The sequence below is a fragment of the Oncorhynchus masou genome, chromosome 1, assembly GCF_036934945.1.
Source record: "Oncorhynchus masou masou isolate Uvic2021 chromosome 1, UVic_Omas_1.1, whole genome shotgun sequence".
Taxonomy (NCBI): Eukaryota; Metazoa; Chordata; class Actinopteri; order Salmoniformes; family Salmonidae; genus Oncorhynchus; species Oncorhynchus masou.
The window spans coordinates 49,558,626-49,585,468 of record NC_088212.1 but is presented as its reverse complement, the minus strand read 5'-3'; the positions used below and the strand labels follow the sequence as shown (position 1 = coordinate 49,585,468).

The following is a 26,843-nucleotide window of genomic DNA, read 5'->3' as shown; positions in this document are numbered from 1 at the left end:
CAGAGCTCTCAGCACACGACTCTCTCTGAGTTGAACTCCAGAGCCTTGTTGACTCGCTACCGGAAAGCTTAGCAGTGCACTCTATCAGAGTGCAGAGTGCTAGTCCGGACGCTGTTTCTTTCATTGCAAAGTGGCTGCTACTTTTGAGCTGAGATGTTTTGGAAGAGCAGTGCTTCAGCTTGGGATCCTTTGGACGATGTTTCAGAAGCTGCCTTGTCCAACCATGGTGCTCCAGCCTCTGGGAAGGTGCTGCCTTCAAGCCCAGAGAATATGCTATGCTTAACAGTGAGTAGTACTCCATCTCTCCTCCTTTCTAGTTCTCGAGAGGGCAGTACAGTATAGATGAAAGTGTTTGACATCCATGTGATTGCCAAAGCATGTGTTGGAAACATTCATACTGATTCATGGATATCGGCGGTGTTTGGCCTCTAAAAGCTTGAAAGGCACATTTTCATATTTTTATTTAACCTTTATTTTAGCAGGGAGTCCCCTTGAGACCAAGTGCTCTTTTTCAAGGGAGCTCTGCATGAACACCATTTATTACATTTACAACATACAAAGTAAAAAGTATACTTTGTTACAAGCAATTTAAAAAGCAAAACACATTACTCAATTAACACCTGAATTGCCCTAGAGGCACCAGAGCATGAAGGTTCAGAGTACTCTGCAGATTGTTTCATAAATGGGGCGCAAAGAAAGTTTACTGTACTTAATTTGGTACTGATCAACGGGACCCCTAGAGTTAGCCATTCCTGTGATTGGGTCTGGTGCCACGTATGTCTGTAATTTAACAAGTTATAGGAGAAGTTTGAATGAGGGCTTTATAAACAATAAGGGAGTAGTGCTTTGATCTATGAGACTTGAGAGAGCCATCCTACTTTCTAATACAGAATGCAGTGATGTGTACTGAACCTATTGCTCGTAATAAAGTGTAGTGATATAATGATAAACTATGATTTGTTTTGTTATTTAATGAAAAGCATTACCCATTCCTATAAAAATGTATTCTACATTTCTAAACTACATCACAAACATGCTTTTTGAAAGATATCTTTTCATCAGTCCAGATGCCCAGATATTTACAGTGCCTTGCAAAAGTATTCGGCCCCCTTGAACTTTGCGACCTTTTGCCACATTTCAGGCTTCAAACATAAAGATATAAAACTGTTTCTTTTTTGTGAAGAATCAACAACCAGTGGGACACAATCATGACGTGGAACGACATTTATTGGATATTTCAAACTTTTTTAACAAATCAAAAACTGAAAAATTGGGCGTGCAAAATTATTCAGCCCCCTTAAGTTAATACTTTGTAGCGCCACCTTTTGCTGCGATTACAGCTGTAAGTCGCTTGGGGTATGTCTCTATCAGTTTTGCACATCGAGAGACTGACATTTTTTCCCATTCCTCCTTGCAAAACAGCTCGAGCTCAGTGAGGTTGGATGGAGAGCATTTGTGAACAGCAGTTTTCAGTTCTTTCCACAGATTCTCGATTGGATTCAGGTCTGGACTTTGACTTGGCCATTCTAACACCTGGATATGTTTATTTTTGAACCATTCCATTGTAGATTTTGCTTTATGTTTTGGATCATTGTCTTGTTGGAAGACAAATCTCCGTCCCAGTCTCAGGTCTTTTGCAGACTCCATCAGGTTTTCTTCCAGAATGGTCCTGTATTTGGCTCATCCATCTTCCCATCAATTTTAACCATCTTCCCTGTCCCTGCTGAAGAAAAGCAGGCCCAAACCATGATGCTGCCACCACCATGTTTGACAGTGGGTATGGTGTGTTCAGGGTGATGAGCTGTGTTGCTTTTACGCCAAACATAACGTTTTGCATTGTTGCCAAAAAGTTCAATTTTGGTTTCATCTGACCAGAGCACCTTCTTCCACATGTTTGGTGTGTCTCCCAGGTGGCTTGTGGCAAACTTTAAACAACACTTTTTATGGATATCTTTAAGAAATTGCTTTCTTCTTGCCACTCTTCCATAAAGGCCAGATTTGTGCAATATACGACTGATTGTTGTCCTATGGACAGAGTCTCCCACCTCAGCTGTAGATCTCTGCAGTTCATCCAGAGTGATCATGGGCCTCTTGGCTGCATCTCTGATCAGTCTTCTCCTTGTATGAGCTGAAAGTTTAGAGGGACGGCCAGGTCTTGGAGATTTGCAGTGGTCTGATACTCCTTCCATTTCAATATTATCGCTTGCACAGTGCTCCTTGGGATGTTTAAAGCTTGGGAAATCTTTTTGTATCCAAATCTGGCTTTAAACTTCTTCACAACAGTATCTCGGACCTGCCTGGTGTGTTCCTTGTTCTTCATGATGCTCTCTGCACTTTTAACGGAGCTCTGAGACTATCACAGTGCAGGTGCATTTATACGGAGACTTGATTACACACAGGTGGATTTGTATTTATCATCATTAGTCATTTAGGTCAACATTGGATCATTCAGAGATCCTCACTGAACTTCTGGAGAGAGTTTGCTGCACTGAAAGTAAAGGGGCTGAATAATTTTGCACGCCCAATTTTTCAGTTTGAAATATCCAATAAATGTTGTTCCACTTCATGATTGTGTCCCACTTGTTGTTGATTCTTCACAAAAAAATACAGTTTTATATCTTTATGTTTGAAGCCTGAAATGTGGCAAAAGGTCGCAAAGTTCAAGGGGGCCGAATACTTTCGCAAGGCACTGTATATAGTACCGTCATACCTTAATGGTTCATGAGCTAAGTACAACTAACTGTCTTACCCTATCATAACCCAAAACAGAAGGTTGTTGTACTCCATTGTTTATCTTTTTGTTGTAATTTAGTTTTTGTAAACAAACAATTTACAGTGGCAAGAAAAAGTATGTGAACCCTTTGGAAATACCTGGATTTCTGCATAAACTGGTCATAAAATTTGATCTGATCTTAATCTAGGTCACAACAATAAACAGTCTGCTTAAACTAATAACACACAAACAATTATACATTTGTCTTTATTGATCACACCGTGTAAACATTCACAGTGCAGGGTGGGAAAAGTATCTGGTTGACCCTCCTTTGGCAACAATAACCTCAACCAAACGTTTTCTGTAGTTGCGGATCACACCTGCACAATGGCCAGGAGGAATTTTGGACCATTCCTCTTTACAAAGCTGTTTCAGTTCAGCAATATTCTTGGGATGTCTGGTGGGAACTGCTCTCTTGAGGTCATGCTACAACATCTAAATCAGGTTGCGGTCAGGACTCTGACTGGGCCATTCCAGAAGGTGTATTTTCTTCTTTTGATGATTTACTTCTGTGTTTTGGGTTGTTGTCCTATTGCATCACCCAACTTCTGTTGAGCTTCAATCAGCGGACAGATAGGCTAACACGTCTTGGGAACTTAATTTTTCCGTCGATGATAGCAAGTTGTCCAGGCCCTGAGGAAGTGCCTCCAAACCATGATGCTCCCTCCACCAAACTTTACAGTTGGGATGAGGTTTTGATGTTGGTGTGCTGTACCTTTTTTCTCCACACATGTTCCTTCCAAACAACTCAACTGTAGTTTAATCTGTCCAAATATTATTTTGCCAGTAGCTCTGTGGAACATCCAGGTGTACTTTTTTTAAACTTCAGAAGTGCAGCAAAATGTTCAGCAGTGGCTTCTTCCATGGTGTCCTCCCATGAACACCATTCTTGTTTAGTGTTTTATGTATCGTAGACTCGTCAACAGAGATGTTAGCATGTTCCAGAGATGTCTTTAAGTCTTTAGCTGACACGCTAGCATTCTGCACTGCCTCCTCTAGGGAGAGTAGCAACAGTGCTGAACTTTCTCCATAGACAATTTGTCTTGCCGTGGACTGATGAACATCAAGGCTTTTAGAGATACTTTTGTAACCCTTTCCAGCTTTATGCAAGTGAACAATTCTTAGGTCTTCTGAGATCTCTTTTGTTCAGGGCATGGTTCACATCAGGCAATGCTTCTTGTGAATAGCAAACTCAAATTTTGTGAGTTTTTTTAAGGCAAGGCAGCTCTAACCAATATCTCCAATCTCATTTCATTGATTGTACTCCAGGTTAGCCGACTCCTGACTCCAATGAGCTTTTGGAGAAGTCATTAGCCTAGGGGTTCACATACTTTTTCTAACCTACACTGTGAATGTTCAAATAATGTATTCAATATAGACAATAAAAAAACAATAATATTTGTGTTATCAGTTTAAGCACACTGTTTGTCTATTGTTGGGACTTAGATGAAGATCAGATCAAATTTGATGACCAATTTATGCAGAAATCCAGGTAATTCCAAAGGGATCACATACTTTTTCTTGCCACTGTAGGGCTTCAAAATATGATTGAAAGTTGATGTCATAGATGGTGTTATGGATGCAAGGACTGACCAGCCATGTGGTTACATTTTTCTATCTCCATCCCTCAGCTTTTTTTGTAAACACAGTGGTGGTGCTACCATTGGGCTAAAACACAAACTCAGGATTGTGGCTTTAACTTAGGTTAATTGAGTATGTGGGAGGAAATATTTGTTCAGAAGCGATCAAACATTCGTAAATGATGAATTGTTGTGCACTCACACAGTTGTATTAGCTGATTGCATATTGGTCACACCAGTGCTAAATGTTTTACATTTTGACTGTCATTACTGAAGGCAGATTTTTCTATGCATATTGAAATTATTCTTTTCATTTTCCAAACATGAACCAGACATTACTGTGTGTTAAAATTGAAGATGCATGGATGAAGTGCATATGGTTTGGCTTTGTAACCCACTACTAGCTAACTATAACATTAATTGTTGAATTATTTTTTACTTTGAAATGTCCTTGTTTTTGAAAGAAAAGCAAAAAACAAATCCATTATCCACGGCCGCTTTTTAAAAAATGGAATATCTACACAGGCGTACAGAAGCCCATTATCAGCAACCATCACTCCTGTGTTCTAAGGGCACGTTGTGTTAGCTTATCCAAGTTTATAATTTTAAAAGGCTAATTGATCATTAGAAAACCCTTTTGCAATTATGTTAGCATAGCTGAAAACGGGCCTCCGTTAGACTAGTTGAGTATCTGGAGCATCAGCATTTGTGGGTTTGATTACAGGCTCTAAATGTCCAGAAACAAAGCACTTTCTTCTTACACTCGTCAGTCTATTCTTGTTCTGAGAAATGAAGGCTATTCCATGTGAGAAATTACCAAGAAACTGAAGATCTCGTACAACGCTGTGTACTACTCCCTTCACAGAACAATGCAAATGGGCTCTAACCAGAATAGAAAGAGGAGTGGGAGGCCCCGGTGCACAACTGAGAAAGAGGACAAGTACATTAGTGTCTAGTTTGAGAAACAGACACTTCACAAGTTCTCAACAGGCAGCTTCATTAAATAGTACCCGTAAAACCCCATTCTCAACGTCAACAGTGAAGAGGCGACTGCGGGATGCTGGCCTTCTAGGCAGAGTTGCAAAGAAAAAAAACATATCTTAGACTGGACAATAAAAGATTAAGATTGGCAAAAGAACACAGACACTGGTCAGAGAAACTCAGCCTAGAAGGCCAGCATCCCGGAGTGTATATACAATTGAAGTCGGAAGTTTACATACACTTTGGTTGGAGTCATTAAAACTTGTTTTTCAACCATTCCGCAAAGTTCTTGTTAACAAACAATTCCAGTGGGTCAGAAGTTTACATAAAATAATTTGACTGTGCCTTTAAACAGCTTGGAAAATTCCATAAAATGATGTCATGGCTTTAGAAGCTTCTGATAGGCTAATTGACATCATTTGAGTCAATTGGAGGTGTACTTGTGGCTGTATTTCAAGGCCAACCTTTAAACTCAGTGCCTCTTTGCTTGACATCATGGGAAAATCAAAAGAAATCAGCCAAGACCTCTACAAGTCTGATTCAAAAAATAGTAGACGTCTACAAGTCTGATTCATCCTTGGGAGCAATTTCCAAACGCCTGAAGGTACCACGTTCATCTGTACAAAAAATAGTACGCAAGTATAAACACCATGGGACCATGCAGCCGTCATACCACTCAGGAAGGAGACGCGTTCGGTCTCCAAGAGATTAACATACTTTGGTGCGAAAAGTGCAATTCAATCCCAGAACAACAGCAAAGGACCTTGTGAAGATGCTGGAGGAAACGGGTGCAAAAGTATCTATATCCACAGTAAAACGAGTCCAATATCGACAACCTGAAAGGCCGTTCAGCAAGGAAGAAGCCACTGCGGTTTGCAACTGCACATGGGGACAGATAACATACTTTTTGGAGAAATGTCCTCTGGTCTGATGAAACAGAAATAGAACTGTTTGGCCATAATGACCATTGTTTGGAGGAAAAAAGGGGGAGGCTTGCAAGCCGAAGAACAGCATCTCAACTGTGAAGCATGGGGGTGACAGCATCATGTTGGGGGGAGGGTGCTTTGCTGCAGGTGGGACTGGTACATTTCACAAAATAGATGGTATCATGAGGTAGGAAAATTATGCGGATATATTGAAGCAACATCTCAAGTCATCAGTCAGGAAGTTAAAGCTTGGTCACAAATGGGTCTTCCAAATGAACAATGACCCCAAGCATACTTCCAAAGTTGTGGCAAAATGGCTTAACGACAACAAAGTCAATTTATTGGAGTGGCCATCATAAAGCCCTGGCCTCAATCCCATAGAAAATGTGTGGGCAGAACTGAAAAAGCATGTGCGAGCAAGGAGGCCTACCAACCTGACTCAGTTACACCAGCTCTGTCAGGAGGAATGAGCCAAAATTCACCCAACTTATTGTGGGAAGCTTGTGGAAGGCTACCCGAAATGTTTGACCCAAGTTGAACTTCTGTATTTAAAGGCAATGTTACCAAATACTAATTGAGTGTATGTAAACTTCTGACCCACTGGGAATGTGATGAAAGAAATAAAAGCTGAAATAAATAATTTGCTCTACTATTATTCTGACATTTCACATTATTAAAATAAAGTTGGGATCCTAACTGACCAAAGACACATAATTTTTAGTCTGATTAAATGTCAGGAATTTTGAAAAACTGAGTTTAAATTTATTTGGCTGAGGTGTATGTGAACTTCCATCTTCAGTCTGGACACACCTACTCATTCAAGGTTTTTCTTTATCTTTACTATTTTCTACATTGTTGGCTGCTTTTCCTTCACTCTGCGGTCCAACTCATCCCAAACCATCTCAATTGGGTTGACGTTGGGTGATCGTGGAGGCCAGGTCATCTGATGCAGCACTCCATCACTTTCCCTCTTGGTCAAATAGCCCTTACACAGCTTGGAGGTGTGTTTGGGGTCATTGTCCTGTTGAAAAACAAATGATAATCCCACTAAGTGCAAACCAGATGGGATGGCGTATCGCAGCAGAATGCTGTGGTAGGCATGCTTATGAAGTGTGCCTTGAATTCTAAATAAATTAGACTGTCTCACCAGCACAGCACCATCACACCTCCTCCTCCATGCTTAATGTTTGGAACCACACATGCGGAGATCAATCGTTCACCTACTCTGAGTCTCACAAAGACACGCCGGTTTGAACCAAAAATATAACATTTGGATTAATCAGAGCAAAGGACAGATTTCCACAAGTTTAATGTCCATTGTTCGTGTTCCTTGACCCAAGCAAGTCTCTTATTTTTATTGGTGTCCTTTTAGTACTGGTTTCTTTGCAGCAATTCAACCATGAAGGCTAGATTCACACAGTCTCCTTTGAACAGTCGATCTTGAGATATTCATTTTATCTTGAGATGTGTCTGTTGAACTCTGTGAAGCATTTATTTGGGCTGCAATTTCTGAGGCTGGTAATACTAATGAACTTATCCTCTGCATCAGAGGTAACTCTGGATCTTCCTTTCCTGTGGTAGGCCTCAAGAGAGCCACTTTCATCATAGCGCTTGATGGTTTTTGCAACTGCACTTGAAGAAACAAAGTTTTTGAAATTTTCCGGATTGACTGACCTTCATGTCTTAAAATAATGATGGACTGTCATTTCTCTTTGCTTATTGTAGCTGTTCTTGCCACAATATGGACTTGGTATTTTACTAAATAGGGCAATCTTCTGTATACCACCCCTTGTCACAGCACAACTGATTGGCTCAAATGCATTAAGAAGGAAAGAAATTCCACAAATGAACTTTTAACAAGGCACACCTGTTAAGTCCATGTGACTACGTCATGAAGCTGGTTGAAATAATGCCAGGAGTGTGCAAAGTTGTCATCAAGGCAAAGGGTGGCTAATTTGAAGAATCTCAAATATAAAAAATATATTGATTTGTTTAACACTTTTTTGGTTACTACAGGATTCCATGTGTGTTATTTCATAGTTTTGATGTCTTTACTATTATTCTTCAATGTAGAAAATAGTAAAAAATAAAGAAACACTAGAATGAGTAGGTGTGTCCAAACGTTTGACTGGTACTGTGTGTATGTATGTGTATGTATGTGTGTGTGTATATATATATATATATATATATATATATATATCCTTAGCCATATATATCCTTAGCCATATATATAGATCATCTTTTTACATTTTAATGTCAAATTTGACTTCTGCTATTAGGTTTTGCGTCAGCATTTCTCTAGCAGAGTTTTAATGGAAAGGAATGGACTAGCAACAACATCCACAAACCAATCATGTCAATGGTGGATCCCCCCCCCCCACTCTTACTGTAATAAGTTAAAAGTGCTTATGCTGATAATAGAAAAAGGCAAAATAATGACAGGGAAGTGTAGGCTATTGATGTTGTTGTCTTTCAAATAGCACTTCATTGTCCTGCCCTCTAACTCTCTTACTCCACCTTCCCCCGGTCTGCTTGGCAGTCTCTACGTTTCCTAGTCCCACAGACAAAGATGGGAAGTAGCAAAAGCCAACATTTTGGCTGTAATATGAAGCTGGGGCATCGCAGTAATTTAAGTTTAATCTGCTGTTTGATTCCACTTACAAGTACTGTGGGTGTGTCCGAAATGGTACCCTATTCCCCATGTAGCCTAGTGTACCACTTTTGACCAGAACCTATGAGAATAGCCCTATGAAGCTCTGGTCAAAAGTAGTGCACTAAAGTATACAGGGAATAGGGTGCCATTTTGGAAGCACTCTGTGTTTTCCCTCCTGTAGAGGGAGGGGCCTTTTCAGCCCACAGTGGAAGCTGGTCAAACAAATAACTCTTAAAACAAATAACTTTTCTTCGCCTCAGAATCAGGGATTCACAAACCCTCACTTTTTGAATAATGTTTTAATTTCTTTACGATTTAAAAAAAATGTGTTGTATTGTCTGCTGTCCAAAGCATTACTGTTATTCTGTGGTGGAAATTAAAAATAACTTATGTTGAGGCATTTAATCGTAACACAATAAAAACAACACAAAGATAAAATTAGGAAATATATATAAAATAGTACAATAAACCTTTCTACTAAAACCATCCTTCCTATACCTTCCATGAAGGCACTTCAAAGTACTTTACACATCTTTTCACAAACCCTGATTCCTATGAAGGTGACGAGAAGTAAATTTATTGGAAATTTGTGTGTGGGTTAACGTGAGTCACACGAGACTAGGGTAAATGTACTGAGAGTGGAGTGACACCACTGTGCCTGTTTAGTTCAGGAAACACGTTGGCTTATCAAGCACAGACATACTGCTTGGCCACAGGTTGGGGGTTGGAAGGTGGTTTCCTGCTATTCTTCTGCCGAGTTGGGTTCCCATGAGTGGAAATGCTTGGTTCACAGCATTAGAGTGCAGCAAAGCAGGCTACTGGTCCCACTTCACATTGCACTTGCACTGTCTGATATCCTACTGAATAATATGCTATCTGCCGCATGTATAATTTAATCTGCTGAAGCTATGCATACCATCCACGGGCTTTGCAGGGTCTGCATCGGACGGAATCTGCCTCAGGTTTGTCACACTACTTTCGTCAGGTCTGACACAGTTGAGGGGTAGAGAAGGATTGGGGAACTTCAGATTATTGTGATTGTGTGAACTGGGAGACTAATACATATAATATATCAGCAGTGTTGAATTAGCAGTGCTCTTATTAAATAGGTGCAGGGGGACATTGACCCTAGACACTGATCTTGGCATTTCCCCCACTAATGGTTAGGATTGGGGGGAAGGTGATCCGAGATCTGTACCTATAGGGGATTGTATTGGTAGCTTCAAGTTAGTTTCAGTCATGTCAATATTCTGGATGGTACTGTAGTTTGCATTTTCAACCGGTTGAAGACTTGCTGGAGGAATGCTGTTCATACTTGAAGCTTCGGGGATTTCATCTGAGCTGCACACTTGAGTTCCTATGTACACCTTAGCCAAATACATTTTTACTCAGTTTTTCACAATTCCTGACATTTAATCCAAGAATAAATTCCCTGTTTTAGGTCAGTTAGGATCACCACTTTATTTTAAGAATGTGAAATGTCAGAATAATAGTAGAGAGAATGATTTATTTCAGCTTCCATCACATTCTCAGTGGGTCAGAAGTTTACATACACTCAATTAGTATTTGGTAGCATGCCTTTTATTTTTTTAAACTTGGGTCACATCTATTTTGTGAAGTGCACCAGTCCCTCCTGCAGCAACCCCCCCAACATGATGCTGTCACCCCTGTGATTCACGGTTGGGATGGTGTTCTTCGGCTTGCAAGTCTCCACTTCTTTCCTTCAAACATTACTCTGGTCATTATAGACAAACAGTTCTATTTCTGTTTCATCAGACCAGAGAACATTTCTCAAAAGTACGATCTTTGTCCACATGTGCAGTTGCCAACCGTAGTCTGGCTTTTTTATGGCGGTTTTGGAGCAGTGGCTTCTTCCTTGCTGAGTGACCTTTCAGGTTATGTTCGATATTGGACTCGTTTTACTGTGGATATAGATACTTTTGCACCAGTTTCCTCCAGCATCTTCACAAGGTCCTTTGCTGTTGTTCTGGAATTCATTTGCACTTTTCACACAAAAGTACGTTCATCTCTTAGGAGACAGAACGCGTCTCCTTCCTGAGTGGTTTGACGGCTGCGTGGTCCTATGATGTTTATAATTGTGTAATATTGTATGTACAGATGAACGTGGTACCTTCAGGCATTTGGAAATTGCTCCCAAGGATGAACCAGACTTCTGGAGGTCTACTTTTATTCTGAGATCTTGGCTGATTTCTTTTGATTTTCCCATGATGTCAAGCAAAGAGGCACTGAGTTTGAATGTAGGCCTTGAAATACATCCACAGGAACACCTCCAATTGACTCAGGCTAATTGACATCATATATCAGAAGCTTCTAAAGCCATGACATCATTTTCTGGAATTTTCCAAGCTGTTTAAAGGCACAGTCAACTTAGTGTATGTAAACTTCTGACCCACTGGAATTGTGATACAGTGAAATAATCTGTCTGTAAACAATTGTTAGAAAAATGACTTGTGTCATGCACAAAGTAGATGTCCTAACTGACTTGCCAAAATTATAGTTTGTTAATAAGAATTTTGTGGAGTTGTTGTAAAGCGAGTTTTAATGACTCCAACCTAAGTGTATGTAAACTTCCGACTTCAACTGTAGATCGAAGTTGGCTAAACTTGAAATTACATAGCTTAGCTAGCTACTCACTAGCACGTGAGCTTGAGAGATTGTTTATGAGAACTGTGCTACTTCTCTATAATGCCTTCTACATGTACATTATTAGTGAATGTGCATGGTTCTGGTTAAATTTGTAACAAAAAGGGCATTTTCATAGACCGACTTGAAAGCCAGATCAGTGATTATTGCAAAAAGTGCAACTATTTTGATAAAATAATATATTTATTTTTTAACCTTTATTTAACCAGGCAAATCAGTTAAGAACAAATTCTTATTTTCAATGACGGCCTAGGAACTGTGGGTTAACTGCCTGTTCAGGGGCAGAACAACAGATTTGTACCTTGTCAGCTCGGGGGTTTGAACTTGCAACCTTCCGGTTACTAGTCCAACGCTCTAACCACTAGGCTACCCTGCCGCCCCAAATTACTATTACCTTAGTCCTGTTTGCAACCAAAGTCTTTCAAGATATGTTCGCCCTCTGGTTGGTATTGTATGATTGGAAACTAATGTTGGCGTGGCTTATTGTTAATACTTTATTTGTTTCCTATTTTATGTCATCCAAAAGTGTCTGGTATGGTAATTTCTTATCAAGATCATGGGTAAAATATCCCTGGACAGTCCATATTTGAAATTTGTAAATACATAAAGTCAATCCGGGGGATTGAGTACTTTGTACAGAAGGGTGTGGGCCAGAATCAAACCCACGCGGACCTGGTAGGCCTAAAATGTGCACGCTGAAGGCAGTGGCCTAACCCCTAGACCACCGTATGCCATGTTTGAACAACATTTTGACCTTAGGATACACATGTATGTCGTAGCTTAGTGGAGACCAATATCTATCTGGGGTTATTCATCTATAGAAAACGATGGTTGTTGATGTGTATGTCTGCATTTCAGATACATTTTTGAATACACGTTTGAATGTTTCAGTAATAGGACGGAGGACTAGCATTTGAACAATCGGGAGATAATTATTTGCTAGCAAGCTCTGATCCCAATGTCTTGACTGTCCCTGCATGGAGAGAAACTAAACTGCTATTTTTCAGTGATTTGCAAGGTTCATTTGAATTTCCTTATGCAGCAAGAAAATCCTCTGCAACAAAAGAGTGATCAAGTTAAGATCCAACATCTGTAAAGCCAGTCATCATCTGTGAAACTCATTGTGTTGAAAACCTGTTTATCATCCATAACAATGACATCTTTCTTGGCACCAACCCATACTAAGCTAAAGGAATTCATCGGAATGCTAGTTGAATCATTTCAGAATAACTGTGCCAGCCAAGCACACCAGAGTAGCTCGAGTGTTGTAGACCCAAGTCCACATACTTTTTTCCCCCATTTCTGTTTGAACTGGTGCCTCTAGACAGACATCTTGATTGGGACTATTCAAACACGGTCACTGTCTTTACTGTTAGTCCAAGCCGTGGTTAGTAAGTTAAAGGTCAGTCCACCTCAAAAACCACAAGAAAGAGGATTTCGACCCCCACCATCTGATTGTTGAGAAATTAATCCTGTAGTTAAAAAAATATGACTAGCATTCCTGCAACATTATTTTGTTGAACTATAATTTGATCTCTGAGAAATTAAGATAATTGATTGCACCCAAATTGGACATTTACATTTATAGGATTCATATAATATTCAATAAATATATTACCTAACATCCGATTTGAATCACACTTTTTTCTAACAATGAGTTAGACCAGAAGAATCCATACAAATAGTTCTGACCACTAGATGGTGCTGTTCCTGCTATAATGTTAAAGGTATAGTTCACTCAAATTACAAAATTAAATATTGGTTTCCTGTAAGCAGTCTATGGACAAGGTATGACAGCAATCCGTGCTTTGGTTTTGTTGTCCACTGTTTCAAATACTAACTTTTTAGCATTTATGGCACAAATCCAATGCAAGTCATTTTAATGCTTCATGGCCAAATCATCCTAAAGTATCTACAAATTGATTGTGTAGCTCAATGATGTTTCTTAAAAATAAAAATGCTAATATAGTGTCCATTGATTTGCATTGGATTTGTATCACAAATACAACAATGTTAGCATTTGAAACCTTGGCCAGGTAAACAAAACCAAAACATAGGTTGCTTTCATACTTTGTCCATAAACTTCTTACAAGGACACCAATGTGCAATTTTGGTGAAATATCCCTTTAAATTTGAGAGGGGGAATATTTTTTTACATAAAAATCACCTAATAGCAGGAACAGCACCATCTAGTGGTCAGAACCTAGTAATATCAGGATGTAGTATGGGACATAAACCTAACAACTTCAATAACCAAATTCACTGAGAATGCATTACATAGGATGAAGAAACGATACTCAGAGCCACAGCTCCATACTACTTGTGAGACATAGAGAACTGATACTGTAGATTTGTTGTTGGGTGTGGGGGGTCCATGGGTGGCTTTTGACCATTTTCTTTGGATTCCTCAAAGTTTAGTCCAAATTGGATGTTAGGTACTGTTGAATATTATATGAATCCTATCAAATTAAATGGGCAATTTGGGGGCAATCAATTAGCTTAGATATCAAATTATATTTCAAGAAAATAATGTTGCATGAATGCTAATCTTATCTGCTTTTAACTACAGAAATGATGAACGACCCTTAAGGATGTTCGGAACAGTTCCCATGTTTGTCAGCAAAGGTCTCCTAGGTCAAATCTCCCAGCAACAGCGTGCCCCGCTGTTTCTCTGGCTTCTTAGTGTTTTTAATATCGCTGGCGGCTTGAGGCCGTGGCATTAAAGCTTTTGTCCTGGGAAAGCTCCCATGGAGCCCAACTTTTTTTTATTTTTTCCTGACCTGGTTACAAGGGACTCTGCACTGCTGCTGCTGCTATTAGTGGCTGTAGGGGGTCCAAGCCAATGGAAGATGTCACGTTTGAAATGTTTACTTCTGGCCTTGGGATTTTCATGAGATACTGATTCTCACACTGTACTGTATAGCCGTGATCACACTGCACTTAGCCCAGGGTTAACAGCCTTCTTAGCCCTGGGTTAAGAGATTTCAGCCCAGGCTGAGAACAATGCAGTGTAAAAAGGCATTATTTCTCAATGTTTGTGCACTTAGACAGTGATTGATTAATTCTACGATTCAGTGTCAGTTTTTTTAAATTTTGATGAATACAATTACATGGAGGAGGAACCTCATTCTACATCAGCAGTTCTACTCTGAGACGCTTTATGAATGTGCTCCACTTACATGGGTAGGAAGGCAGCAAGTTCAATGGGAATTCAAAGTAATATGATCTCTTTGGCTCTGGCAGGTGACTATCCTTCGGGGTAAAGATGGCTTCGGCTTCACCATCTGCTCGGACTCACCTGTGCGTGTTCAGGCTGTCGATCCAGGTAAGTTGTTGCCTGGTCCCAGATCTAATTGTGCTCTCTTGCCAGCACTATGGTAAGGATGTTTGAGCAAGGCACTTAACCCTAATTGCTCCAGGGTCGCGTGATAACAGGGCAATTCCACGGTAACAGAATGATGCTGAATCTCAGATTTTCTGTTTAAAATTTATATCAAACCAAAAACAATGATTTCAAAGTAAAAAAACAAAAACATACTACTCTATGCATAAGGACGACGTTTAACAATTTCCACTGAATATTTCATAAAAACACATTTACTTGAAGAACAGGGCAGATGAAAAGTTTGGTAACAGAATGACAGTTTGTGCTGTTTGAGCCTTCATTCTGTTACCAAACTTTGCATCTGCCCTGTTCTTCAAGTAAATGTGTTTTTAAATAAAATATTCAGTATAAATTGTTAAGAGTTGTCTTTGTGCATAGTATGGTTTGTTTAAAGCTATAATCCTTAGTTCCTACAGTGGTTCCTCCAATTTAAAGTTTTGAAGTTGTGCTGCGGTGCATTGAGATACATTATGATATAGTACAGTGTATTGCGTCACCGCAAGGGGGAGTTAGAATGCTGATTATGCTTTTGGGTTCAGTGTAAAGCATTGGTACACAGGCGGTAATGTGTCTCTCTACTCACTGAATGAATGACGTCAATTGAAGAATGATGGAAACCAGATAGAAACTGATAACTGTGCACATGACTTCACAATTTGAATGAACTGAATAATGAGGATAAAGAAGAAGAGGGTGAATGGAATAGTGTAAGAATTGTTCTTCTTCTGGGCCTCCGAGTGACGCAGCGTCTAACATGCTGACCAGACCGCTCGCGTCCGCATGTTGATTTTGTCCACTCAAATCAGACGCGTATTAGGACACGCAGGTTGAAATATCAAAATGAACTCTGAACCAACTATATTAATTTGGGGACAGGTTGAAAAGCAATTAAACTTGCTTGCTGTTGTCCAGGGATATAAACATTGTTGTTATTTTACCTGAAATACACAATGTCCTCTACTCCAACAATTGATCCACAGATAAAAGGGTAAACATAGTAGGGTAAAAGGGTAAACATATTTCTAGTAATCTCTCCTCCTTCAGGCTGCTTCTTCTTTGGACTGCCTGTTGGCAATCAACTTTAAGGTGCATTACCCCCACCAACTGGACGGGAGTGTGGACCTCAGTTCATCTTTCAATCACCCATGCTCGTAAAAACCAATGAGGAGTTGAAAGAGGCGAGACAACAAAGTTCTATTTTAGTGCCTGGCAATGCAGACGCTCACGAACAGTGTGGGTGCAATGTTTGAACAACATGTATGTGTAAATTTATTTTGTGACGCAAGCGGTGTGGTCAGCATGTAAGGCACTGCATTGCAGTGCTAGAGGCCTCACTACAGACCTGGGTTCGATCCCAGGCTGTATCACAACCTGCCGTGATCGGGAGTCCCATAGGGCGGCGCACAATTGGCACAGCGTCGTCCGAGATAGGGGAGGGTTTGGCCGGGGGGGCTTTACTTGGTTCATCATGCTCTAGCAACTCCTTGTGGCGGGCCGGGTGCCTGCAGGCTGACCTCAGTCATCAGTTGAATGGTGTTTCCTCCGACATCATTGGTGCAGCTGGCTTCCATGTTAATCAGGTGGGTGTTAAAATGGTTCTTCCTTTAAAAGTTGCGTCATACTGCAGCACACCTTGCGGGCTGCCGCAGAATTCTATGCCACGTTATTTCAGCCATTGTTACCATTAATGCTAGTTAGTGCTAGTTTGACCACCAGAGGGCATCTTTGAGGAGCATTTGATAGCCTTCAATATTGGCTGTACCAGAGAATTTAAAACCTGTTTTGTAAGAACAGTATACGGGATTGATTTTAAGAAATGTAGCTTAATTAATATGATACATTTTATGGTGTTTCTATTCCATACAAAATTAAACCCTTAATGTTTCCGTTAGGATGGAATGGAAAACATGGCGCTGTACAACGTGACGGTCAGGAGAAGGCTTCAGTACTAAGAGCATAACATTTCCACACCCTAATTCGAGTCTAACCAATACCCAAATGAAGATTCCGTGAAAATAAAAATGGCATTGATTTATCAAGACCATGGCTTGTCTCAGAGCAGCATGAAACGGTGCCGAAATAGTTGACCACAGCGGTTAAATTATTGCTTCAAATCCTATTGCTTCTTACTTCAATATGCTTTTTAAATAAATAAGACCTACACCACTTTTAACAACACAGTAATCAACAGTCTTCCTACTGTAGGCCTACAGTATTATTATAATTTTTTCAATGACGTGTCTCTCAGCCAATAATTAGATTTAGAGGTTTGGGGGGGCATTTTTTGTTAGGGCAAATCTGATCTGTGAGAATATGTAAGGGTCTTTTGTATAATTCTAAATTAATAATAATAATAATAATAATAATAATCACTTTGTTTAAAAATAACAATATTTTAGAGATGATTTCATTTTCAAATAACCTAAAGTGAGCGAGTTAAAAGACAATTCTTGAACATGGGGTGAGACATTGTTACTAATTTGTAAATAAAGCCAGTTTGTTATTTAGAATTATTTATTTCTGTTTTTAGAGGGAGAGAAACCAAAAGCCTACCATCGCCTCATGGGTCTCAAAGGTCGTGGCCGGCACGGGTATTGAACCAGCATCTGTAGCAACACAGTTTGCATTGTGATGCAGTGTTTTAGACCGCTGCCACACTCGGGCACTGTACATTGTGACCGGTCGGGAGTAAACTACAGTAAGAGCAAAATAATAATTTCCACACCTAATTTTACTCTAAGTTTCTCTTAGAATAAAAACCTTAGTGTAACAGTTTTAGTTTTAGTTAGTAATACTGACGAGTAGTAACAAAAATAAGTGACAGAGCAATATAAATTCTTACACTATTGTTCTCAATTCAATCACCTTCATCCTCATCATTCAGTTCATTGAAATAAAATGTTGAAGTTGTGCACAATTATCAGTTTCTATTTGGTTTATGTCGCCCACTCATTGTCAGTTAGAGACACAGTAGCGCCTTGGGACCCAAAAGCATAATCAACTCCCCCTTGCGCTGGTTTGGAGTGATGAAGTCGTGATGCAGGGTACTGTACTAAACCACAAATTACCTCTTAGTCCTGCAGCATAATCACAAAAACTTTTAGTTGATCAACCACTGTAAGAAGCACGGTTTGGCGTGTCATGTTTTGGGGTACGCATGACCCGAACTTCATCTCCCGAGCCCGTTGTGGAGTTGAATCAATGAGACAAGATCAAAATTGGGGAGAAAAAGGGGGTACATTTTTTTTTTGCTCTTTCTCTGTCGCGCACGAACAACCGCTCACACCTGTAAAAATATACCTTTTTGTTCATACTTTGTCAAAAGAAGCTGTAATTGGACTGAATCCTATTACTCACTTAGTATAACTTGTTACACTGTAATATTTTTATTTTAAGAGAAATAAAAATATTCTGTTATATTCCATTTTATTCTTACTGTAAAACACAAAACATTAGGAACAACTTCCTAATATTGAGTTGCACCGCTATTTGTCCTCAGAAAAGCCTCAATTTGTTGGGTCATGGACTCTACAAGGTGTCAAAAGAATTAAACACGGATTCTGGCCCATTTTGACACCTTTGGGTGGTGATACACACTGGAAACTGTTGAGCGTGAAAACCCCAGCAGCATTGCGCCTGGCAACTACTACCGTACCCCAGTTCAAAAGCGCTTAAATCTTTTCTTTCCCATTCACCCTCTGAATGGCTCACATACACAATCCATGTCTCAACTATTTAAACGCTTAAAAATCCTTCTTTTTAACCTGTCTCCTCCTCTTCATCTACACTGATTGAAGTGGATTTAACAAGTGACATCAACATACGTCAGAGCGCGCAACAGCACATTGTACTGTCTACAATCAGTTTGTTGTTTATATTAAATATTTTTAATTAAATCGATTTTATTCAGAACTAAAGTTTTGTTGCTAAGGATTCCACGACACGGTTAACCTTTATGGCTGGGACTGCAAGTTTGTGTTAAATGTTTTTGCGTGGATTCCGCAAGTGCTAGCTGGCAGTACAACAGACACCTGTCGTCGTCATGGGAAAGACTCATTGCTATCTTTTCGGAAAACAACTGGTTGCAGTAAAGAGCCAACCTGGATACTTGGAGATCACCAACAGCTTTACACTACGGAGGAACAACGTACTCCATGATGGAAAGATCCGACTACCTCACAAAAGAGACAGACGATTTACTTACCGTTGAAGTAGAGGCTAGTGCTCTGGCTGGAATCCATGCAACAATGGAAAAGTTGTGTGAGGAGGTAACAAGGCTGAGGGGAGTTTGGAGTTTAGCCAGACTGAAATTCTCAAGCTCCAAGGAGAGAACAAGGCACTCACAGCCAAGGTAAAAATCCACGATTCCAACATGGATTGTCTACTCAGGGAAAACAGGGTGATGAAGGAGTCGCTACTAGACATACGAAGTCGTAGCATGCGTGAAAATTATGGGATTCCTGAGGACGCGTCCAATAATCCAGAATACACGATCAGAGAATTCATGCAATCTGCCTTGAAACTTCCTATAGAGACTGTAAACAAGGTGGCTTTTCACCAAGTACACAGACTTGGAGCTCGAAGCGACAAGACCAAGGGTCCCCAACCGATCATCGCAAAATTTGAACACTACCAATAAAAGGAGCTGATCAAAAGCAGGGGAAGGGAGCTTAAAGGGACCAAATTCGGTCTCAATGAACAATTTCTAAGGGCGTTAAAAAAAGGACAAACTCTTTATAGATGGACAGCTATTCCGAGACAGCTCCATTACACCATGGCTGTACTAAATTCTACAGGGACTTCAGGTTACGAAAACAAGAGATTATGGGAACTGTAAACATATCTGAACACACATGTACTCAATTCCATACTCGCTTACACATACGGACTTATGCATACACACACCTGATCTTGCTCTCTTCTCTCAATCTATGGTTCTTCTCTTCTCTCACTCTCTCTCTATTGTCGAACTGTTTTATAATTTAATATGTTTCTTGTTTGTCTCTTTTTATGTATTTGTCTACAAGTTTATATATGTTTACAACAAGCAAGGGGAAGATATCAGAATTGGGGAATAATAACATATTGTACGGAATACATTTACACTGTAGTGAAACCGTCTCTTGAGTAATGCAAGGTCTCTTTCATGATCACGTGAAACATCAATTGCTATGGAAATCCTGGGATGTGTTTTTCAATGATTTTAATGGTAATTATGATGCAATTATGATGGTGATACGATATGGATTACAATTATCATCATCTATAAGGCTATACGCACTACATGCTACACACATATACACTCAACCATGCAAAGTAGTGTAGCCTACAGTAGGTTACGTAGACCTGTTTTCCCCACCAATCAACACACAGAGAAATAGACAAAAATAGTAATTGAATAGAGGCGTAGTGATTTTATGAGCGTAATCAGATTATCTTATTGTAAATTTATTATGTACAATCATATGTGTTAAACATGTTAAATTTGTAGTGTTGGCCAATTAATTGTGCTAACATTATATACTTGTTATGTTCTGGCCCTCCATCATCCACCATCCAGTTGACCACACCCTACCCGGGTGTGGTCAACTATTTTAGCACCATTTCGCGCTGCTCTGAGACAAGCATGGGGACTGGTCTTGATAAATCAATGAGATTTATATTTTCACTGAATCTCCGTTTGGGTATTGGTTAGCCTACAATTAGTGTGGAAATGGTCATGTTTTTGTTTTTCTTGGAATACAAACATCATAATATTAATCAAATTAAATCAGCTAAATTTAAAATAAATCCAATATACTATGTTCTTACAAAAAAAGTTAAATGCCCTCTGGTGGTCAAACTAGCATTAATGGCAATTAATGGCTGACAATTAAATCACGTGCCATAGAATTATGCGGCAGCCCGCAAGGTGTGCTGCAGTATGACCCAACTTTTACAGTAAGAACCACTATAAAAAAAATTAAAGTCTTGATTTAAAAAATGGTGTAGATGTGCTCAAAGATACCCTCTGGTGGTTTGAACGGGCATTAACGGCATGCACTGAAGCACACCCTCCAAACCACGGCATACCGCATGCTATACCGTGGTATGACACAACTTTTAATTGAGGAACCACTGTACCAGAAGCAGTGTGGGTAAAATCACTGGGGATGCCAAGCTAGTAAAAAAGCCATATTACTACCTATGTTGTGATATTTGCGTTGTTTGTTCTATAAATATTTTTTTCATATGCCACCATGATATACAACAAGACCGGGACAACAAAAAGACAAGTCGCACAGTGGCGGAATAAATTCAACTACATATACGTTTGTTTCATCACAAAACTGGAGATCAATATCTGGCCGGTGAAATCCACACAGCAAATATTGTGCATAACAAACCGTTATATAACCTGCAGCATGGTCAAGCAAGGTAATGTTAGACAGTTTACTAAACTACTACTGATTTAGAACCACTGAATAACCGCAAGTTGGCACAAAGACAACAGGAGCACTGCTTTCCTCTATTCCAGCTTAATTTCTAGTCATTTAAACATCATCAACTCAACAAATCTATATACAGTACCATTCAAAATAAAATATATTTTGATTTGTTTAACACTTTTTTGGTTACTACATGATAACATGTGTTATATCATAGTTTTGATGTCTTCACTATTATTCTACAATGTAGAAAATAGTAAAAATTAAGAAAAACCCTTGAATGAGTAGGCGTGTCTAAACTTTTGACTGGTACTGTATCCTTAGTTTAATACACTGAAAATAAACTTAAAGATACCAAAAACAATTAATGTGTCTGGCCATGGGACTGATGTCTGTCTCCATACGCACTGTGTGCGTGCTTGTGTACAATTTTTTTGTTTGTTTGGGGGGAGGGGGACCTACCCAACTTTAAGACTAGTTGAACACCAATGCCATCCTCCTCTCTTTCATGTTGGCAAAACAGTCTATGGCTCTCATTTAGTAAGCTTTTAGTTTCTGATAGGTTAGCAAGCATTTTAGCTAGGTAGCCTAACTTCCTAATATGGGCAACAATGAGCCAACTGAGTTGGCTAGCTAGTTAACGTGAGCATACTAGGCTATGTCTAGGCTACATATTGGGCTCCTGAGTGGCACAGTGGTCTAATACACTGCATTGCAGAGCAAGAGGTATCACAGCAGTTCCTGGTTCAAATCCAGGCTGCATCACATCTGGCTGTGATTGTGAGTCCCATAGGGTGGTGCACAATTGGCCCTGTGTTGTCTGGGTTTGGCCGGGGTAGGCTGTCATTGTAAATAAGAATTTGTTCTTAACTGACTTGCCTAGTTAAATAAAATATTGACCTTCAATTGGCTCAGGCCAGTGCACAATATATGAATTTATGGTTAGATCAGAATTTCTGTCATAATCATTGACCTGTACAGAGAATTAAGTCCACATCTCCATCCATGGCTTAATAAAGGGCTGATTTAGCAAGCTCGCTACTGCAGGACATCAACACAAGCAGACCAGAATCAAACAGGTTTGTCTGACAATGATGACATTTTGCTTAGGATGTGATTTGATTGGTGTGAATCCAAACTGGCCAAACATGGGGGGCATTTCGCTGCTCCAGGAAAACCCTCAGTTGAGCTCAGGTCAACATTGATTGGCACATTTTTTAAATGTTTTTTTTTAAATTTAATTTTAATTTTTTTAAATTGCTTACTTGCTGGCATCGATCAATCAAATGCAATGGCAGCAATATGTCATACTCTTTTGTTCCAGACAGATACATGGGCTACACATACTGAGACACGGGCACGCTCTTCCCTCAATTGGATTTCTCGGGTTTGATTCAGCCACTTGCGAATTTGCAGAAAATTATGAAAACACAGAGAGATGAAAGACAAATTATTTTATAATTGTACATTTTTATTGGTCAAATATTTGGGGAAGCCTGACTTCCTTTGGCATCCATGAATACACGCCACTGCACTGTGAAGTCGGCCAAAATTTTTGAAAATGACACAAATATTAATTTCCACAAAGTATGCTGCTTCAGTGTCTAGATATTTTTGTCAGATGTTACTATGTAATACTGAAGTATAATTACAAGCATTTCATAAGTGTCAAAGGGTTTTTATTGACAATTACATGAAGTTGATGCAAAGAGTCAATATTTGTAGTGTTGACCCTTCTTTATCAAGACCTCTACAATCCGCCCTGGCATGCTGTCAATTAACTTCTGGGCCACATGCTGACTGATGGCAGCCCATTCTTGCATAATCAATGCTTGGAGTTTGCCAGAATTTGTGGGTTTTTGTTTGTACTCCCGGCTCTTGAGGATTGACCACAAGTTCTCAATGGGATTAAGGTCTGGGGAGTTTCCTGGCCATGGATCCAAAATATCAATGTTTTGTTCCCCGAGCCACTTAGTTATCACTTTTGCCTTATGGCAAGGTGCTCCATCATGCTGGAAAAGGCATTGTTTGTCACCAAACTGTTCCTGGATGGTTGGGAGAAGCTACTCTCGGAGGATGTGTAGGTACCATTCTTTATTCATGGCTGTGTTCTTAGGCAAAATTGTGAGTGAGCCCACTCCTTTGGCTGAGAAGCAACCCCAAACATGAATGGTCTCAGGCATGACACAGGACTGATGATAGCGCTTACCTTGTCTTCTCTGGACAAGCTTTTTCCCGGATGCCCCAAACAATCAGAAAGGGTATTCATCAGAGAAAATGACTTTACCCCAGTCCTCAGCAGTCCAATTCCTGTACCTTTTGCAGAATATCAGTCTGTCCCTGATGTTTTTCGTGGAGAGAAGTAGCTTCTTTGCTGCCCTTCTTGACACCAGGCCATCCTCCAAACGTTTTCACCTCACTGTGCTTGCAGATGCACTCACACTTGCCTGCTGCCATTCCTGAGCAAGCTCTGTGCTGATGGGGCTCTGATCCCGCAGCTGAATCAACTTTAGGAGACGGTCCTGGCGCTTGCTGGACTTTCTTGGGCTCCCTGAAGCCTTCTTCACAATAATTGAAAAGCTCTCCTTGAAGTTCATGGTTGATTTAGGTGCAATCTTACTGTCAGCAATATCCTTGCCTGTGAAGCCCTTTTTGTGCAAAGCAATGATGGCGGCACGTGTTACCTTGCAGGTAACCATGATTGACAGAGGAAGAACAATGACTCCAAGCACCACCCTTCTTTGAAGCTTCAAGTCTGTTATTCGAACTCAATCAGCATGACAGAGTGCTCTCCAGCCTTGTCCTCATCAACACTCACACCTGTGTTAACGAGAGAATCACTGACATGATGTCAGCTGGTCCTTTTGTGGCAGGGCTGAAATACAGTGGAAATGTTGTTTTGGGATTCAGTTCATTTGCATGGCAAAGAGGAACTTTGCAATTAATCTGATCACTCTTCATAACATTCTGGAGTATATGCAAATTGCCATCATACAAACTGAGGCAGCAGACTTTGTGAAAATTAATATTTGTGTCATTCTCAAAACTTTTGGCCACGACTGTACATCCATGTGTGGACTTACCTAGGAATGACATATACCCATTTGATTCTCGAAGAATATCACTTTAAAATTTCTCATGAGCTTAGTTCAAATATCTTACCCCATCAGAACCCCAAATATAAGCTTGTTTTACACCATTGTTTGTAAATGATGTATGTGTAAACAAACACTGTACAGCCTCAAAACTTGGTGAAAACTATAATGTTGATATCATGGCTGGTCAGTACTTGCATCAGCTTTTTACGAAAACAGAGGCATGGTGTCCGATTTGTTATTGTTTCAATTAAGGTTTAACTTTGCAATCATTGGTTTTTGTTTGGCATACAAATTAAAGTGAAAAATCTGAGTCTCAGCATCATTCTGAGGGGTATTCCAGAAACCAGAACTTGTGCAAACTCAGAATTTCCAACTCCAGAAAGAGAGCTTGAAAGAGAGCCTGATCAGAAACCATAGCAATGTCTTCTCTGAAGCAAACCTGCTACCTACTAGTTTAGCCTAATCTTAACCTGTCCTGGTGAATAGATACTGGACTTCTTGTTCATCACTATGGCCTCTTCCTTCTTGGGAAATCCACTTGACATCGGAGTCTGCTTTGTTTGCCGGTGCTTTCCAGAGGGAACAAACTATTGGACCTCGAATACATCCTTTAGATCAGTGGTTCCCACACTTTTTATCGTCCCGTACCCCTTCAAACATACAACCTCCAGCTGCGAACCCCCTCTAGCACCAGGGTCAGTGCACTCTCAAATACTGTTTTTTGCCATCATGAGTGCCATCATGAACGAGTGTGAGTTTGTCACAACCTGGCTCGTGGGAAGTGACAAAAAGCTTTTATAGGACCAGGGCACAAATAATAATAAATAATTTCTCTTTTACCATCTTACATATAAAACCTTATTTGTTCATCGAAAATTGTGATTAACTCACCACAGGTTTTAATTTATTTTTACCTTTTTTTAACCAGGCAAGTCAGTTAAGAACAAATTCTTATTTTCAATGACGGCCTAGGAACAGTGGGTTAACTGCCTGTTCAGGGGCAGAACGACAGAATTGTACCTTGTCGGCTCGGGGGTTTGAACTTGCAACCTTCCAGTTACTAGTCCAGCGCTCTAACCACTAGGCTACCCTGCCGCCCCAGGTTAATGAGAAGGGTGTGATTGAAAGGATGCACATAACTCTGCAATGTTGGGTTGTGCCTGTATGTTGGGTTGTGCCTGTATTTAGTTTTCGTGCTAGTGAGGGCCGAGAATCCACTCTCATATAGGCACGTGGTTGCAAAGGGCATCGGTGTCTTAAAGGAGATTTGCCAAGGCAGGATACTCTGAGCTCAACCCAATCCAGAAATCTGGCAGTGGCTTCTGATTAAATTCAATTTTCACAGAACCGCTTGTTGCAATTATGATGAGGCTCTCTTGTTCAGATATCGGTAAGTGAACTGGAGGCAGGGCATGAAAGGGATAACAAAAAAGTCTGTGTGTTGTCCTTGTTAATGCAGACAAAGAGCTCCAACTTCTTAATCATAGTCTCAATATTGTCCAGCACATTGAATATAGTTGTGGAGAGTCCCTGTAATCCTAGATTCAGATCATTCAAGTGAGAAAAAACATCACACAGATAGGCCAGTCATGTGAATAACTTGTCACCATGCAAGCTTGGGTGCTGCCATAGAGTTACATTAGAAGTGCCCACCCAAGAATGCTCAAGGTCATTGGCCATAGATAAATGTGGCCCAGAGACTTGGCCCGAGAGTGTCTCAGAGGAGAGGGTGTCTGCTACCCCGCCAGCTCGCCGCAGGCCAATGCTCACGCAAGATTTGGTGTTGGGTTGGCGAGATTAAACATTAGTGGTTGTTCATGGAGTTACTGGATGAGTGTGGCTTCTTTTACTACCATACTGTGTAGCATTATTGTTGATATTGGTTGCATTTTCATTTATACTTCCTGTTTCGTCATGAGTCATTGTGTTCTTTTGGGTTCTGTGTGTGTGCGTGTGCGTTTTGTGTCTCAGGGAGTCCAGCGCACCAGGCTGGCTTACAGCAGATGGACACTGTGCTGCAGCTCAATGGCCAACCAGTGGAGCAATGGAAGTGTGTCGACCTTGCTCACGCATTCAGGTAGCCTACAGTCCTACACTGTCCGATCTCCCTTTGGGTTTCACCTGTCCTGAACATACAGTACATTAGGGCTGACCCGATTTAGTCAACTAGTCAATTGTTTGGTCGATAGGCTGTTGGTCGACCGAGATTTCTTTAGTCGAGCAGTCACAATATATATTTTATTGTGTGTGTAATATATATTTTATTGTGTGTGTAATATATATATATATATATATATGGTGTACAAGACACCTGTCTGATTCACGCCTGTCTCGGTACTAATCCACTGCGGACGC

General features: G+C 40.2%; 1 protein-coding gene across 3 annotated transcripts in view; it reads left to right on the top strand.

Moving 5' to 3' along the window:
- The window catches only part of LOC135545889 (regulator of G-protein signaling 3-like), an 82,821-nt gene that overhangs the window by 4,980 nt on the left and 50,998 nt on the right, over positions 1-26,843 (top strand). The window contains exons 8-10 of one of the 3 annotated variants that reach the window (XM_064973865.1): positions 206-285; positions 14,821-14,902; positions 26,460-26,565. In XM_064973865.1, coding sequence (XP_064829937.1) covers positions 206-285; positions 14,821-14,902; positions 26,460-26,565 — 268 coding nt within the window. Of the gene's footprint in view, positions 1-205; positions 286-9,698; positions 9,876-14,817; positions 14,903-26,459; positions 26,566-26,843 lie in introns of those variants that run through there. The other 2 variants (XM_064973849.1, XM_064973856.1) reach the window with 2 other exon arrangements.